Source organism: Glandiceps talaboti, chromosome 21 (genome assembly GCF_964340395.1).
Source record: "Glandiceps talaboti chromosome 21, keGlaTala1.1, whole genome shotgun sequence".
In the NCBI taxonomy this organism is placed as follows: domain Eukaryota; kingdom Metazoa; phylum Hemichordata; class Enteropneusta; family Spengelidae; genus Glandiceps; species Glandiceps talaboti.
In genome coordinates, this window is record NC_135569.1 from 14904861 (window position 1) to 14918561 (window position 13701).

At 37.6% G+C, this 13701-nt stretch overlaps 3 protein-coding genes across 3 annotated transcripts in view; all 3 read left to right on the plus strand.

The window, feature by feature from the left end:
• Positions 1-4130: 4130 nt before the first annotated feature.
• LOC144451289 (glycine N-acyltransferase-like protein) lies at positions 4131-5003 on the plus strand. Its single transcript, XM_078142092.1, has one exon. It carries the CDS (start codon positions 4131-4133, stop codon positions 5001-5003), a length of 873 nt encoding a protein of 290 aa, XP_077998218.1.
• Positions 5004-9980: 4977 nt separating this feature from the next.
• Positions 9981-10853, plus strand: LOC144451290 (glycine N-acyltransferase-like). Its single transcript, XM_078142093.1, has one exon. It carries the CDS (start codon positions 9981-9983, stop codon positions 10851-10853), a length of 873 nt encoding a protein of 290 aa, XP_077998219.1.
• A 2771-nt stretch (positions 10854-13624) lies between these two features.
• LOC144451851 (uncharacterized) overlaps positions 13625-13701 on the plus strand; it is a 64056-nt gene continuing 63979 nt past the window's right edge. The window contains exon 1 of the mRNA XM_078142757.1: positions 13625-13640. The gene's annotated coding sequence lies outside the window, so the exon portion shown is untranslated. The remainder of the gene's footprint in view (positions 13641-13701) is intronic.

The window sequence follows — 13701 nt, forward strand, 5'->3', positions numbered from 1 at the left end:
ACGCTGATCTTTCCTGCGTTCTACCAAGGGTTGCCAGTGAAGATCATGTATCATTTTAGTAACACTGCTGTGTCTGCTATAGTCATTATAAACGAACCTGGCTGCGCGACGTTGTATCCCTTCAAGTCGATCAATATCCTTCTTAAGGTAAGGGTCCCAAACCACTGACGAGTAGTCTAGTATAGAGCGGACTAGTGATATATAGGCTGTTACTTTGAGATTTTTTGAACAATGTTTCAGGTTGCGACGGATAAGTCCTAAAACCGCATTTGAACGATTTGAAATGTTATTTATGTGTGTGGACCACTTTAAGTTTTCACTAATGGTAAAGTAAAGTGTAGTCCTGTTCCCATTCACAGTAAAAGTGTAAATGTTCCCCATTAAAAGTAAAAGTGTAACTCTTCCTCAATCAAAGCAAAGTGGAAATGTTCCTCAAAGAAAGTATCAATGTTCCCATATGTATCCTTTATCTATGGAGAAGTCTACGTGTACACCACAGACAATGAAAAAAAAAACAGATTAGAAACTCCTATTGTTTGATGTGTTAATCGGTGGTCTACCAGTTCGATCATTACCCCTTGAAGTTGTACGGTGGAAGCGACTCTTGCGTCACAACGTTATACTTTTTGTCGTACCCACTTTTTTGGTCAGAAACGCAGATACTTCGTAACATTGACGCGATGTACAAATCAATCGACCAGATCGCGGTAAAACTTCAACTTCAAGTTGACCTATAAACACGGCACGTGTCAGTGGTTTTCATCATTACTTGGTTAAGTAACAGGAGATACTACGTAGTAAACTGAAAAAATACCGTAATTTGTTTTACGAATGTGGTCGTAATGTTTCGATCGTGGGAAAGCACTGTCTCAAAACTACGTATTCTAACCCATAACCATTGTTTACCACATGGGGCGAAACGACCAAACCTATGGGGCGAAACGACCAAACCGTTGGGGCGAAATGACTAAGTAGGTGCGAACTGGCAATGGGGCGAACTGGTTATGGGGCGAAACGACCAGACACCGTTTATCCAGTATAGACATTTTACGTATACCAAGTCTATATGTGTACATTATATACTTAGTATACATGTTTGTTAATTATTAATATCATCATGAAAATGTTTCAACTGTTATATTTTTTGGAAGGTGATACAGTTTTATAGATTTCAATAAAGCATTATTATACTATTGTCACAGTTTCCATTTGTATTGATTCCCACTAGATTGAGCAAGGAGAGGACTATAGGAATGACTATCTGTTATCAGTCCTATTCTTGATCTGCATAATTCAAGTTCAATCAGTCCTGGCATACATTTTGTGTACTGTAGGTGACATATGCATGTCATTTTATTTCAATAATTTAAATACCTTACTCCCTAGGGTCGTGTATGTGCATCCGTCCATGCCCACCTCTATCATAATACACACAGGCCAATGTCAAAAAAAAACCATGGTAATTATCTAATACTATAGCGATCCTGTGCACATGCACGTCACTTCATTTCTTGATTCTTCCAAAACATCCAAATGGCGACCATTTTTGTCACAAAAATTAACATTTTGGCCAGTAGCATCGGAAGCTTAGTACAAATAGACTATATATTAGTTTCTACACCCATATTATCTATGAATGTCGACAAACTGGAAAATGACACTGACCTTGACCTTCAAGGTAATTTGGCCATCAATCAAAATTCACATTTTGCCAAGTAACATCGAAAACGTGGTTGATAGTCTACATCCCCGTTATCATTGGAGAGCTTTCTAATGACACTTTGACCTATTCCCTCATTTTCAAAGTCAAATAGGCAAGGCATTTATCTGTACTCCATCCCTCTACACGTCATTGGATAAAAGCAGTCACATGAACCTACAGTGAATCACTATTGGCCAAAGATATGGGATTATGCAAATCAACTATTAAATTAATTGGTATCATAATAAGCTACTGGCCAAGTGTAAAGGGATTTATATGTTTGCACACCTATATCCATTTACTAAACAACAGACTAATGTTGCTTTAAGCTCATATAACTAACCTACATCCTATTTACTATGTTGTCTTTGGTTCTCAGTTCAATATTTGTATCTGGCATCTTATAAATAACAGGATTACACCCTTTGGTTTCAACTGCAATGTTTCCGTTTCATTAACTGAAGTTCGACTTTGATTATACAAAAATCTAACCACTTTTCTATGACAGGTAGTCTCGCTGCCAGACTCGTGACTACAGTCCCTAAGCGTTGTAAGCCGAGCGGCAAAGCCGTAAAAAGTGAGGGACTTTACTTTCTTTCTCGAGTCTTCGCCGCTCGGCTTATGAAGCTTAGTCCCCCACTTTTCACGGCTTCGCCGCTCGGCTTACAAAGCTTAGGGATGATAGTCACGAGTCTGGCAGCGAGACTAGATGACAGTGTGCCACCATGTCTTATTTATAAATAAGGGATCTGCCCTTTTTGGTATTGCAGGGGGGTCAGTGACTTTTTGTCTACACGATAGAAAAATCCACCCCCATGCCGGAGAAACTGACCAGTCCCTAACTCATGTGTACACGTCTCTGGTATTCCAAACGCATACACTGTACGAAATGTTAACATTCTAAGGCTATTCAAACTATGACAAAACTGTATGTTTGATGATACTGCAGTGATTTACACAGCCTTTACTGATTAATGGTGAATTACATTACTTATGTTTGCATCATATACAGCACAGTTATAGAGGGACTGTGTAAGAAAAGATAAAGGGGAGAAGTACTGAATACAACTAAGTAAGTAATGTTGCAAGGAGTGCTATCTACAGTAGTAAAGTATGGTTGAAGTTCCTGCATAAATCTAAATTTCAAACTTAGAGAATGCCTGAATAACGTAGTTTTGACGAAAATAAGATTAAACAGTACACACCCCTTCCCCGTTAGGTCGCCCTCTATAGTTGAATGTGTACGCAGTAACGATGGCGAGTTACGGATACAACCTATACTAGCATCCCAGTTCACATTTTCTAGCAGTTACGGGGATGCCAGTGCTTTACCTACTTTATAAATATAAGAGTCACTTGGTGTATGTGTTTAAGACAGATCGTTTCTCGTTTATTTGTTTCAGTATTAGCCTAACCTTGAATTGTCCGCCATTTTCGGCATTGCATATAATTATGTATGTGCACGTCATACAGAGGTATGTTTAATATCTGACTACATGTTCACTAAGAATGAAAGACCATCAAGATTGCAATTGTTCAGACTGTAAAAATGGATCATTTGGACGAAATCGTCTGAGGTAGTATCTGAGTTCTGGGGCGACCTCTGTGACAGAGGCCTCTGAGCTCTGTCTGAGAAGTCAACTCTACCGTATCGTGTCGAAACGTCACTCCACCCAACGGTCACGTGATTTGAGACGACTGATAACGGCTGAAAAATACGACATATCGTTCAGTCTAATAGTGACCCTGGTTTTGATTCATTATCAGTCAGTTCACACTACCCCACAGGTCTGTACCAAAGGTGGAGCAGTCCAACACGTACGTAAGTACAAACTCGGACCATTATACACTTCCAAGATCTGTCAGCCCGACGTATTTTTCATCCCAGAGATTTCAGACGGTATCCTGTCAGGTAGTCTGGTCATTGGGTCACCTGTGTTTGTCATGTGACGCAAAACAGTCTTATTTACAATGCTACAATTTATCATTTGGGTATCAAATTACAAAACATCTAGACCTCCGATGCACAATATGTGCGTGAACTGCGCATGCCATGTACACTCTATAGTAACAACATACTACAGGCATGTCAATGGATTCAAGTGTGATATCTCGGAGTCCAAATTCTATACACTTCACTGTAAAACAGGTCTCATAAATTTCGATATCATCGACAACAACAACAAAGGTCAATATTATCCATCAGCAGTACAGAAACACCATAAAAGCATGGTCGCCGTTGAGGGCACTGATATTTTTGTGCGGACCCAAAATTCTATTTAATTAGATTTATCGTGTATACAGATGCAAAAAAAAATATTCTTAGCAACAGTACAGTCGATGCAATATTATTCATGGTGTGCGATATTACGAATAAGTTATTGTATAAATCTAACAACACATTGGATGTATCTTTGTTGCAGAGAACATGGCTTATAGAATCAGTAGTCATCAGATCCCATCACTTTTAAAGACATTGACAAAATGGCTGCCAGCCTGCCTCCCAGTCTATCAGTTGATCAAACACAACTACAGCAATACCTGGCCAGCTGTGACCATCTACACAGATAATGATGACTTAGATAAAATTACCACTGTTCTGTGTTCATGTGGAAATTATGAAACCAGTCTTACTAGCAGCACATACACTTTTTATAGTGTGGATAATGAAGTCTTGAGATTGCTACTTAATGCACCTGGTACTATCGACTGGACAAGTGATTTCGTTGATTTTGAAATTGTTTCAATGTCACAATTACTACTCCTTAAAGAGGTCATGGGTGCCCACAACAGAACACTACCAGAGTACCTTAATGGACCAGAATACCTCAGTAGCTGTTACATCTATACACTCAATGATATAGCGAGGGCGCGCGAAATAGCTGAACGGCCTTTGCCTGAAGGATTCACATTCGGGAGATTAAAGAGTAAACACGCTTGTCTTCTGCTTAGCAAATGGCCACACAAACATCGTCCTCCCTCTGTTGAAAGTTATGCCAAGACTATCGAACATTTGCCAAATCTTGCCATTTACAACGAGAAAGAAGAAGTAGTTTCGTGGGCAGTCGTCAAGGCATTCGGTGACATTGGTCATACACATACATTACCAGAGTACCGTAAACAAGGTTTTGCCAGTATGATCACCGCAAATCTAGCAAAAACTAGAATAGAAGATGGTTACTTACCATATGTAGTCGTTCGAAATGATTTTGAAGTCTCAATTAAAACACATGAAAAGCTGGGTTTTGAGAGAGAGGAGCAGGGAAATGTAGACTACTATTGTTTCATATTAGAAAAGTAATTTGTATTAATTTTAAAGGAAACATCAAATTATGGTTTATGCATGGTTTTAGCACGTGATGACAGCCCTAGCTTCTACTGAAATTCCACTTTTGTAGAAAATGCATTCTTAAAGTAGTATACACATTAATTATTTACTCTTACATATGACTATAAAATTCAGCTCCATTACCAGAAGAAATCAAGCAACAACCAGGGGTCATGGTACACATTTTGTAAACAGGAATATTAGAGAGTTATTATGGCTGGGGGTGGGCCGGCAAAATCTTCTTGTGCCTCTGTCAAAATCAGTGAATCCCCCCCCACCCCAAAACAATGACGAACCCCCTCCCCCTTGGAAGATGATAAAAATGCATGCCCCCCACCCCGGCATGGGTGGATGGATGGCTGGCTGGCTGTATGTATGTATGTATGTATGTATGTATGTATGTATGTATGTATGTATGTGTGTGTGTGTGTGTGTGTGCGTGCGTGGGTGGATGGATGCATGTATGTATGTTTGTAGATGTGTATCTATGCATGTATGCGTGTGTATGTAAAGCGTGTGTATTATGTATACATGATATTTTTTAAAACTGAACTGAACATAACGCAATGTGCTACACACCGTTATTACAGTTACCGCAACAACTGATAAGACTTGGGCAAAACCTATGAGATATAGGCGAAATAAACTTAACAGTTGGCTTTCACTAATGACTTAAACAGGGGAAAACCACTCCAGGAAATAGAGAAATTTTCATAAAATATGTCTTGTAGATAGTTATTTCATGATTTCACTTAATTTATAATTACTTGCTATTTCAGAGAAGCGTCATGTTGATATTATACATTTATAGGGTATCTTTGCTGTGGGCTATTGTTTAACCTGAGTCGGCAAAAATAATGTATTCAATGGTTGAACACTGGAAAATTAATGAGGACAAAACTGCTAGCTATACACTCCAATGTTAAACAGGTCTCATGGATTTGATATCGTCTACTGCATCTTTTATATTCCAACTTTCCTATTCCATTCACATACACGTCAAGCAAGTTTGAATCTTTACGTGTTAGATCTAGTTTTTCATGCCGAGGGATTTGAAGGAAGTTATATCTGTTAGAGACCTATATTTCTTACAATGTGGGTATTTCGATCTTACTACAAACAGATTGAAAGAATTAAATTAGTGGCTGAAGAAAAAATGTTAAAAAGACCCACGAAGGCGATTTATGTCAAGGACTATAACTTGTTTGTATAGGAGGTGTTGCCTGGGTGTTTATCTAGTGCTGTATCCAAAGTACGAAGTATGGGTTGACCTCGATCAGGGAACGAATGACTCGCATTGATACTATGCAAAAGCTTTCCTACCGTGTTTTCAAAACTAATTCTTTGCATTTATAAAGCAAAGCTTAAGGTCCAGACCAGGTCTGTTTCAAGAGCACGTGTTAATATTGTCACTCAAATGTTGTGTCCAATGGTCTTACGTAACATACGCTAACCGACAAGATAAACGCGTAGAGGTCCAAGTCCTAGGAGCAAAGAATCAGATGGTTATCATTTGTCAGCCATTATTTATAAATCTATGATACTGACACTGGTTTTATTCATTACACCTTAGTTCACCATTCACCACAGGTCTATGACAAAGTGATTAAGCAGTCCACGACGTAAGTACAGCTATGAATCTCTGACCATAGTATAATGAAAAGGTGTGAGTACTCACATGTGAGTAGAAACAAATCGATGTCTTGCTCAACAAAAATCGTACTGTCATGCATTCTTTTCAACATCAAATCAAGATACATTATTACAACGTGTATTTTTTCAGTTACCATTCACCAGCTTGGTTCGACATGACCACCCAGACACCAATAAAGACCTTCATGTGCTACACTTTTAACATACCAAGCGTGAGTGAATACAGTTGTATTTTGTTACATATTGTGTCTACATGAAATGAACTAATGTGCCATCATGCAGATATCAAATTTCAGACGTGAAAACATTGGAACCTGCGTGTCTGTATATAGTTGTAGTACTTTTCAAATGGTTTTAATGTAGCAAGAAATTGTAATTTTGCTATCTTTGCTATGTGTAGAATATGTGGTTTCCTACTGGTTTCTGTGTGATTCTATCAAAGAGTGCCGATGGACTGAAACTTGAAATGAGCTGTACAACTTTTACTGTGCTAGGCAGTAAGATGTAGCGATGTTTAATAAGATTTTAATCGGGCCAGACATAAGGGAGCCGTCATTACTTACGATGGGGGAGGGTCGGATGAATTGCTTCAAAAATCCAGAATTTGAGTGACCCCCCCCCCCACCTGGCTTGAAATCTTTTCGTAACCCTCCCCCCTCCTTGACACAGAAACAATTCATAACCCCACCCCATCACCAGCATTTTAGAATTATAACTCACTAACTGCTAATGATGCTACAAGCATTATACATACATACATACATACATACATACATACATACATACATACATACATACATACATACATACAGACACCCACACATACATACATACATACATACATACATACATACATACATACATACATACATACATACATACATACACACAGACACACACACACAAATATACATACATACATACATACATACATACATACATACATACATACATACATACATGCATGCATGCATGCATGCATGCATGCATACATACATACATACATACATACATACATACATACATACATACATACATACATACATACATACAAACAAACAATATCAAACTTTTTATTTTGAATTTGAATATGCATATAATGTTATGGATGTAGCATATTTCAAGAGGAAGGGGTAACAATGAATGCAGCTTATTCCCAAAGAAGTACTATAGGTAAACTTTGAATTAGGTGGTATTACCGGAATCAAACTTTGAGGGAGGCAAGTGGGGTGGGTACGAGAGGGGGTTTCCCCCTCCCGGAGATTTATGAATTTCGGGTGCTATTTTAACATGTCAAATTTTGAGTAGCCCCCCCCCCCCTTTCACTCCCCATTTTTGGGTAACCCCCCCCCCTAAATTACTCCGAACCCCCCCCCCGGTCGTAAATAATGACGGCTCCCTAGTAGGTTAGCAATAATATTACTAAAATATTTGTCCAGCGAGACACTACCAGATGTAACTGACCTTTGCGATAGAGCAAGCCAGACAAAAGCATAACGTGACCTTCCCGTATAGTTGTTTGTGGCACAGTTTATCTTACTCTAGGGTCACATTCGACTGGGTTAAGAGGTATGATATGCAAACAACACGGAGACTGACAAAGAAACGTGTGTCGACTATAAATGTTCAATGACTTGATTTACTGTAATTGTAGATTTATTACGTTCTGCACAAATCCAGGTACCATATAAACTGTACTCCTATCCCTACTGTGTATGTAGTGGGGGGGTGTAGAGTTCGTATGATTCGTAATTGGCACAATTTATTTCCCGTTCTTCATGACAAGATCATTTTATTCCCGAGATTCGTGAGTGAAGTATTTTATGTTCGTTGTTAATGACTCATCATTTGCTGTGATTCGTAAAATATCTTCTTAATTCTCGTGATTCTATATTCTATAAATGTGGTATCATAGACACGTGGGTAAAAAGTTTTCGACTGTTGAACATTTAATTGAAAGAGAGAGGAAAATAAACTCACCTTCGCAGTCAAAAATTGCAAAACTCGTATACTTCATTTACAGTTGATGTAGTTGATGCAAGTGTTAGTCGATAGGAAATATGTCTACTTAAATATATTTTCATAATATGTATTTAGGGTTACAATGAGGATAAGATCAAGATAACATATATACTGGAAGGTACAGTTGCTAAATGATTTAGGTATTCAAGAGCATATTAAAGTATCCAGTGGCTTTAAATTCTATGTACCCATGACTAGTTTGATTAATTTATGCTTCTAAATGGCCTCCGACTAACAAATATATATCGGTATTTATGATTTTCTAATTCACTGTGTGATACCTTTCTTTCCAAATGCCTTGTAATCCAAGAACTTCCAAAGTTTCACTGAATGTAGTATTATACATATATATTGCCTGGCCATGAGGGCTATAGCACCCGTTTATTACACTCGAGGGACTGTGAGTTACCAGAATCACATGAAATAGCATGTCATTCTGGTAACTCACAGTCACGAGGGGGTAATTAACGGGTGGCTATAGCCCGAATATAGGCCAGGCAATATGTGTTTTATAATATACCTCATGAAAATCTTCTCTTGAGGTTGGCAGACGACATCGTCAGAAGCTGCCATTTTGACCTGCTGTGAACTCGCGGTGGTCACGTGACCATGTACTAGTTGATGGAACTATTCCCCTAGGGAAATAGTCATTCTATTTTCCTATCACGTGACTGATTCTAGCGAATCATGGCACAGCATTATCACTAGGTATATTATAATATTTAATGATATACATTCTACATCTTATTTCACAATTCTTTGGTTGGTATTCAAAAGTACTATCTAAGTACTAAATATTGGTCAATTACTTATTAAAAGACATTGTATCTGTTAGTTAATTAGTGGTCAGCATTATGTGTAGGTAGTGTACGTAGAAGTAAGTTTAATTAAATCTTTAGCAAAAGCTCTGGTTTTGAATCTGTCACTGTTACGTACCAGTTGCAACTAAAGTATCAGTTTGTGACCAGACAACCTCAATATATTCAGTGGCAATTGATTAAAAATAATTGTATATATTAATCAGTAGTCAATATTATCCATAAGCAGTACAGAAACAACATAAAAGCGTGATCGCCGTTGAGGGCACTGATATTTAGATGCGGACCCAAACATCTATTTAATTAGATTTATTGCGTATACAGATGCGAAAAATACGTTTAGCAACAGTTGATGCAATATTTTTACGGTGTACGATATTACGAATAAGTTATTATACAGGTCTTACAATTATTTTTTTTTTACTAAAATCGTATTATTATATTTCCTACAGGAAACATGGCGTACACAATCAGTAGTCATCAAATCCCATCACTTTTGAAGACATTGACAAAATGGCTGCCAGCCTGCCTCCCAGTCTACCAGTTGCTCAAACACAACTACAGCAATACCTGGCCAGCTGTGACCATCTACACAGATAGTGATGACGTAGAGAAAATTACCACCATTCTGTGTTCATGTGGAAATTATGAAATGAGTCTTACTGGCAGTACATACACTTTTTATAGTGTGGATAATGAAGCATTGAGATTGCTACTTAATACACCTGGTGCCATCGACTGGACAAGCGATTTCGTTGATTTTCATATCGCGAACATGTCACAGTCTCCAATTATCAAAGAAGTCATGAGCGAGCATAACAGAATACTACCAGAGCATCTAAATACACCATCACATGCCAATGGCTGTCGTATACATACTCTAAATGACCGAGAGAGGGTGATCGAAATTGCTGAGAGGCCATTACCTGAAGGATTCATATTTGGAAAACTGAAGCGTAAACACGGCTCTCTTCTGCTTAGCAAATGGCCATACGCACATCCTCCCCCAGCTGTAGAAAACTACGTCAAGGCTATCGAGAATTTGCCAAATCTCGCCATTTACAACGAGAAAGAAGAAGTAGTTTCGTGGGCAGTCGTCAAGGCGTTCGGTGACATTGGTCATACACATACATTACCCGAGTACCGTAAACGAGGTTTTGCTAGTATGATCACCGCAAATCTAGCAAAAAGTAGAATAGAAGATGGTAACATACCATATGTAGTCGTTCGAAATGATTTCGAAGTCTCAGTGAAAGCACACGAGAAGCTTGGTTTTGCAAAACAGGAAAAGTTAAAGGTGGATTACTATTGCTTCATTTCTGAAGTGTAGTTATGATACATCACAATTTTAAGCTTTGTGTTACCCGAACATAGTATGTACTAATCTGGCCATCTTAAGCCATTGCATATATTAGCTGGACATATGACGATAGCTCTAGATTCCACTAAAGGTGTACTTATTTCGCAATTATTTCTAGAAAATCGGCCAATTTTTGAAAAAGTATCTTAAACTTTTATCGTTACTAATAGTCCAGAAAGTTCTTATTCATTCGAAGCTATTATAAAACAAGCGACCCATCGGTCAGAATAGCTCCACTGTTTTTTATTTTATCTTATTTTTTATTTTGGTAACATGTAGAAGTGGTTCAGTTCTTCAGCTCTTCACTATTCATAATGCCAGTGTCTTATAGCTTTAACCCTGGAAAATTTTAATGATGAATGAAATAAACTAGGGATCTAAAATAATTTTGAGACAATTTGAATTTCAATTTTCTAACAAATTTATCAAGTCAACAACATTCAACTTGTACTAGTTGTAGTAGATGTAGGAAAGAAATGTATTAATCGCCATCTTAGTTTCCGTACGGCGACAATCCCAAGTACCCGAATGCACGAGGGACTAACCCGGAAGAGAGTCATTCTCAGCCATACGTTACAGTGGTAACACTCGTTCATGTTCGATTACCTTTCACAAAGAAAACACAACGAAATAGTTGAAATGATCTTTTTTTATTTCTGTTCATCACAACAACAAAATCTGCGTGATCAAAAGTGTTGTAAACTAAACCAGAAAGAGTTATCGGACTGACTAAACTTCCCGCTGAACTGGAGTAAGGTCGAAGTCCAAGTAAGCCTCGATAGTTCGAGGTTACAAAGATGAGTATATATTGTTTACATACTTGTTTTCAAGTCGAATAATATAATATAGTACAGTTGTTTTATAAATTAAAAATCCAAAGTAAATACCACATTCTCATCCGTATGGCTACTTTAAACCACAAACAACTATACTAGTCTTATCGACTGCGAGCGAGTATTTCAGTTAGAACAACTTACTGCCTGTCGTGATTTCACGTCAAATAATAACCACGCGATTGCCAAGTTAGGTATAATACCAAAAAAATTGTCTGGTTCCGGATACCCGACCCCACCTAGTTTTGCACGCCGATCCTATACTGTTTTACGTATTAGAGAGAAAACATAATAAAATCGCGAAAATTGTGAAGTCTCGCAAGAAATATTGGATACGAAAACTGGCATCAACTTAAAGAGAAAATGCAAAACTATTCTTCCAATCCGTAATGGCTGTACATCTGATGGGAAGAAACCAATAACAACACAGAGACCATATAGAAAACAACGGAAGACATAGCTACCTGAACTAGACACTCACATTATGAACAAAAAAAATATATTTTAAAAATGAAATACAAAATCTACCTACCCCAACCTATTCTACAATTGAGCGTAAGCGGAAACAGATATTTTTTTTTATTAGGCTTTACAGGACTATACTATATTAATTTAAAACTGGAATGTTTTTCAACATACTTCGCTGGGCTAGTCCCTACACTGTATCACTCCTCCCATGTGTGTAACAGCGCCCACAACGGCTGATCACTCAATTTGAGTTTGTCTTGCTTAGGAAAATATACTTCACACAGTATCATTTCAGTAATACTATGTAACGTTTTCATTTAAGGACTGTTTGGAAGGGAGTGAATCTTATTCAAAACTATTGAAATTAGAAAGGGGTATATGAAAATTTCTACGATTGTGTCAAGGGGTATGTAAAAAAATGCAGTGTCTATAAAATCTTGTCTAGGGTTAAAATGAACCAATCTTCTACCATTATTGATCAGGTCTCTCTGGTGCTGTATATAAGGCCTTACCTACGTCACAGTGACTGAGTTGCCTGGCACAACGTAGACACCCCGAATAAAATGCAACACTTTACTTCAAGAGACTGGAATTTGTTTTGTTTTCTGACAGCTACTTACAATAGCCTTTCTAACAATGCTACTTGAACAGTGATATATAGGCAAGCAGTTGATTATAGTGGTATTCAAGTCAGATTTTGTGTGAGCTATGTCTGATAATATCGCCATGTACGTTATATAGGGTTATGACGTATACCAGCAATCCTTTACATAGTGCACTTCAAAGACTGGTCTAACAACCATAAAACAAGAAATCTATATGGAAATAATATAATCGTTGGGACTGTCTGGTTGAATAGTAGTCCATTTACAAGAACGTATTTTAAGACTTTGTATAGCTGAACTGTGCATGAGTGATATGCATGACCTAGGCTGTATTGAAAATCACATCTGCATGACAATCTGAATGTGGAAGTAGACAACTTTTATGTCTGCACAAACAAAGAAATCACTTGTTGACTGTAGCTGAACCCAAGAGACCTGATCAACAATGGTAAGAAGAATAATTCCTTTTAACCCTAGACAAGAAATTCAAACTGAGTTCCTATATACTGTTTTATAAGCCAAATTACATCTAAATCATCCTTGTAGTCAATACAATAAATGTAGTTTAGTACTTTCTATATATTTAAAATTAATATTTTTCTTTTTTGTATTTTCTGTATGTTGTCAAATGTGATTTCCTTGCTTGTGCAAACATACAACTTTTTTAAAGTGGTCTACTTCCACATACAGATACCCGACGTGATCTTTTGTGTATATAATGGTCCAGGTAAAAGTCACATGCTGTATTTAAGGCCTTACCTACGTCACAGTGACTGAGTTGCCTTGGACAACATAGACACCCTGACTCATTTTACTTCAAGTGGTTAGACCTAAAGGAACTGTTTAGTCAGGTGAGTTTGTTGTTTATATCTAAATGTGCAAACAAGTCAAGTTAAAAAGTGCTCCATATCA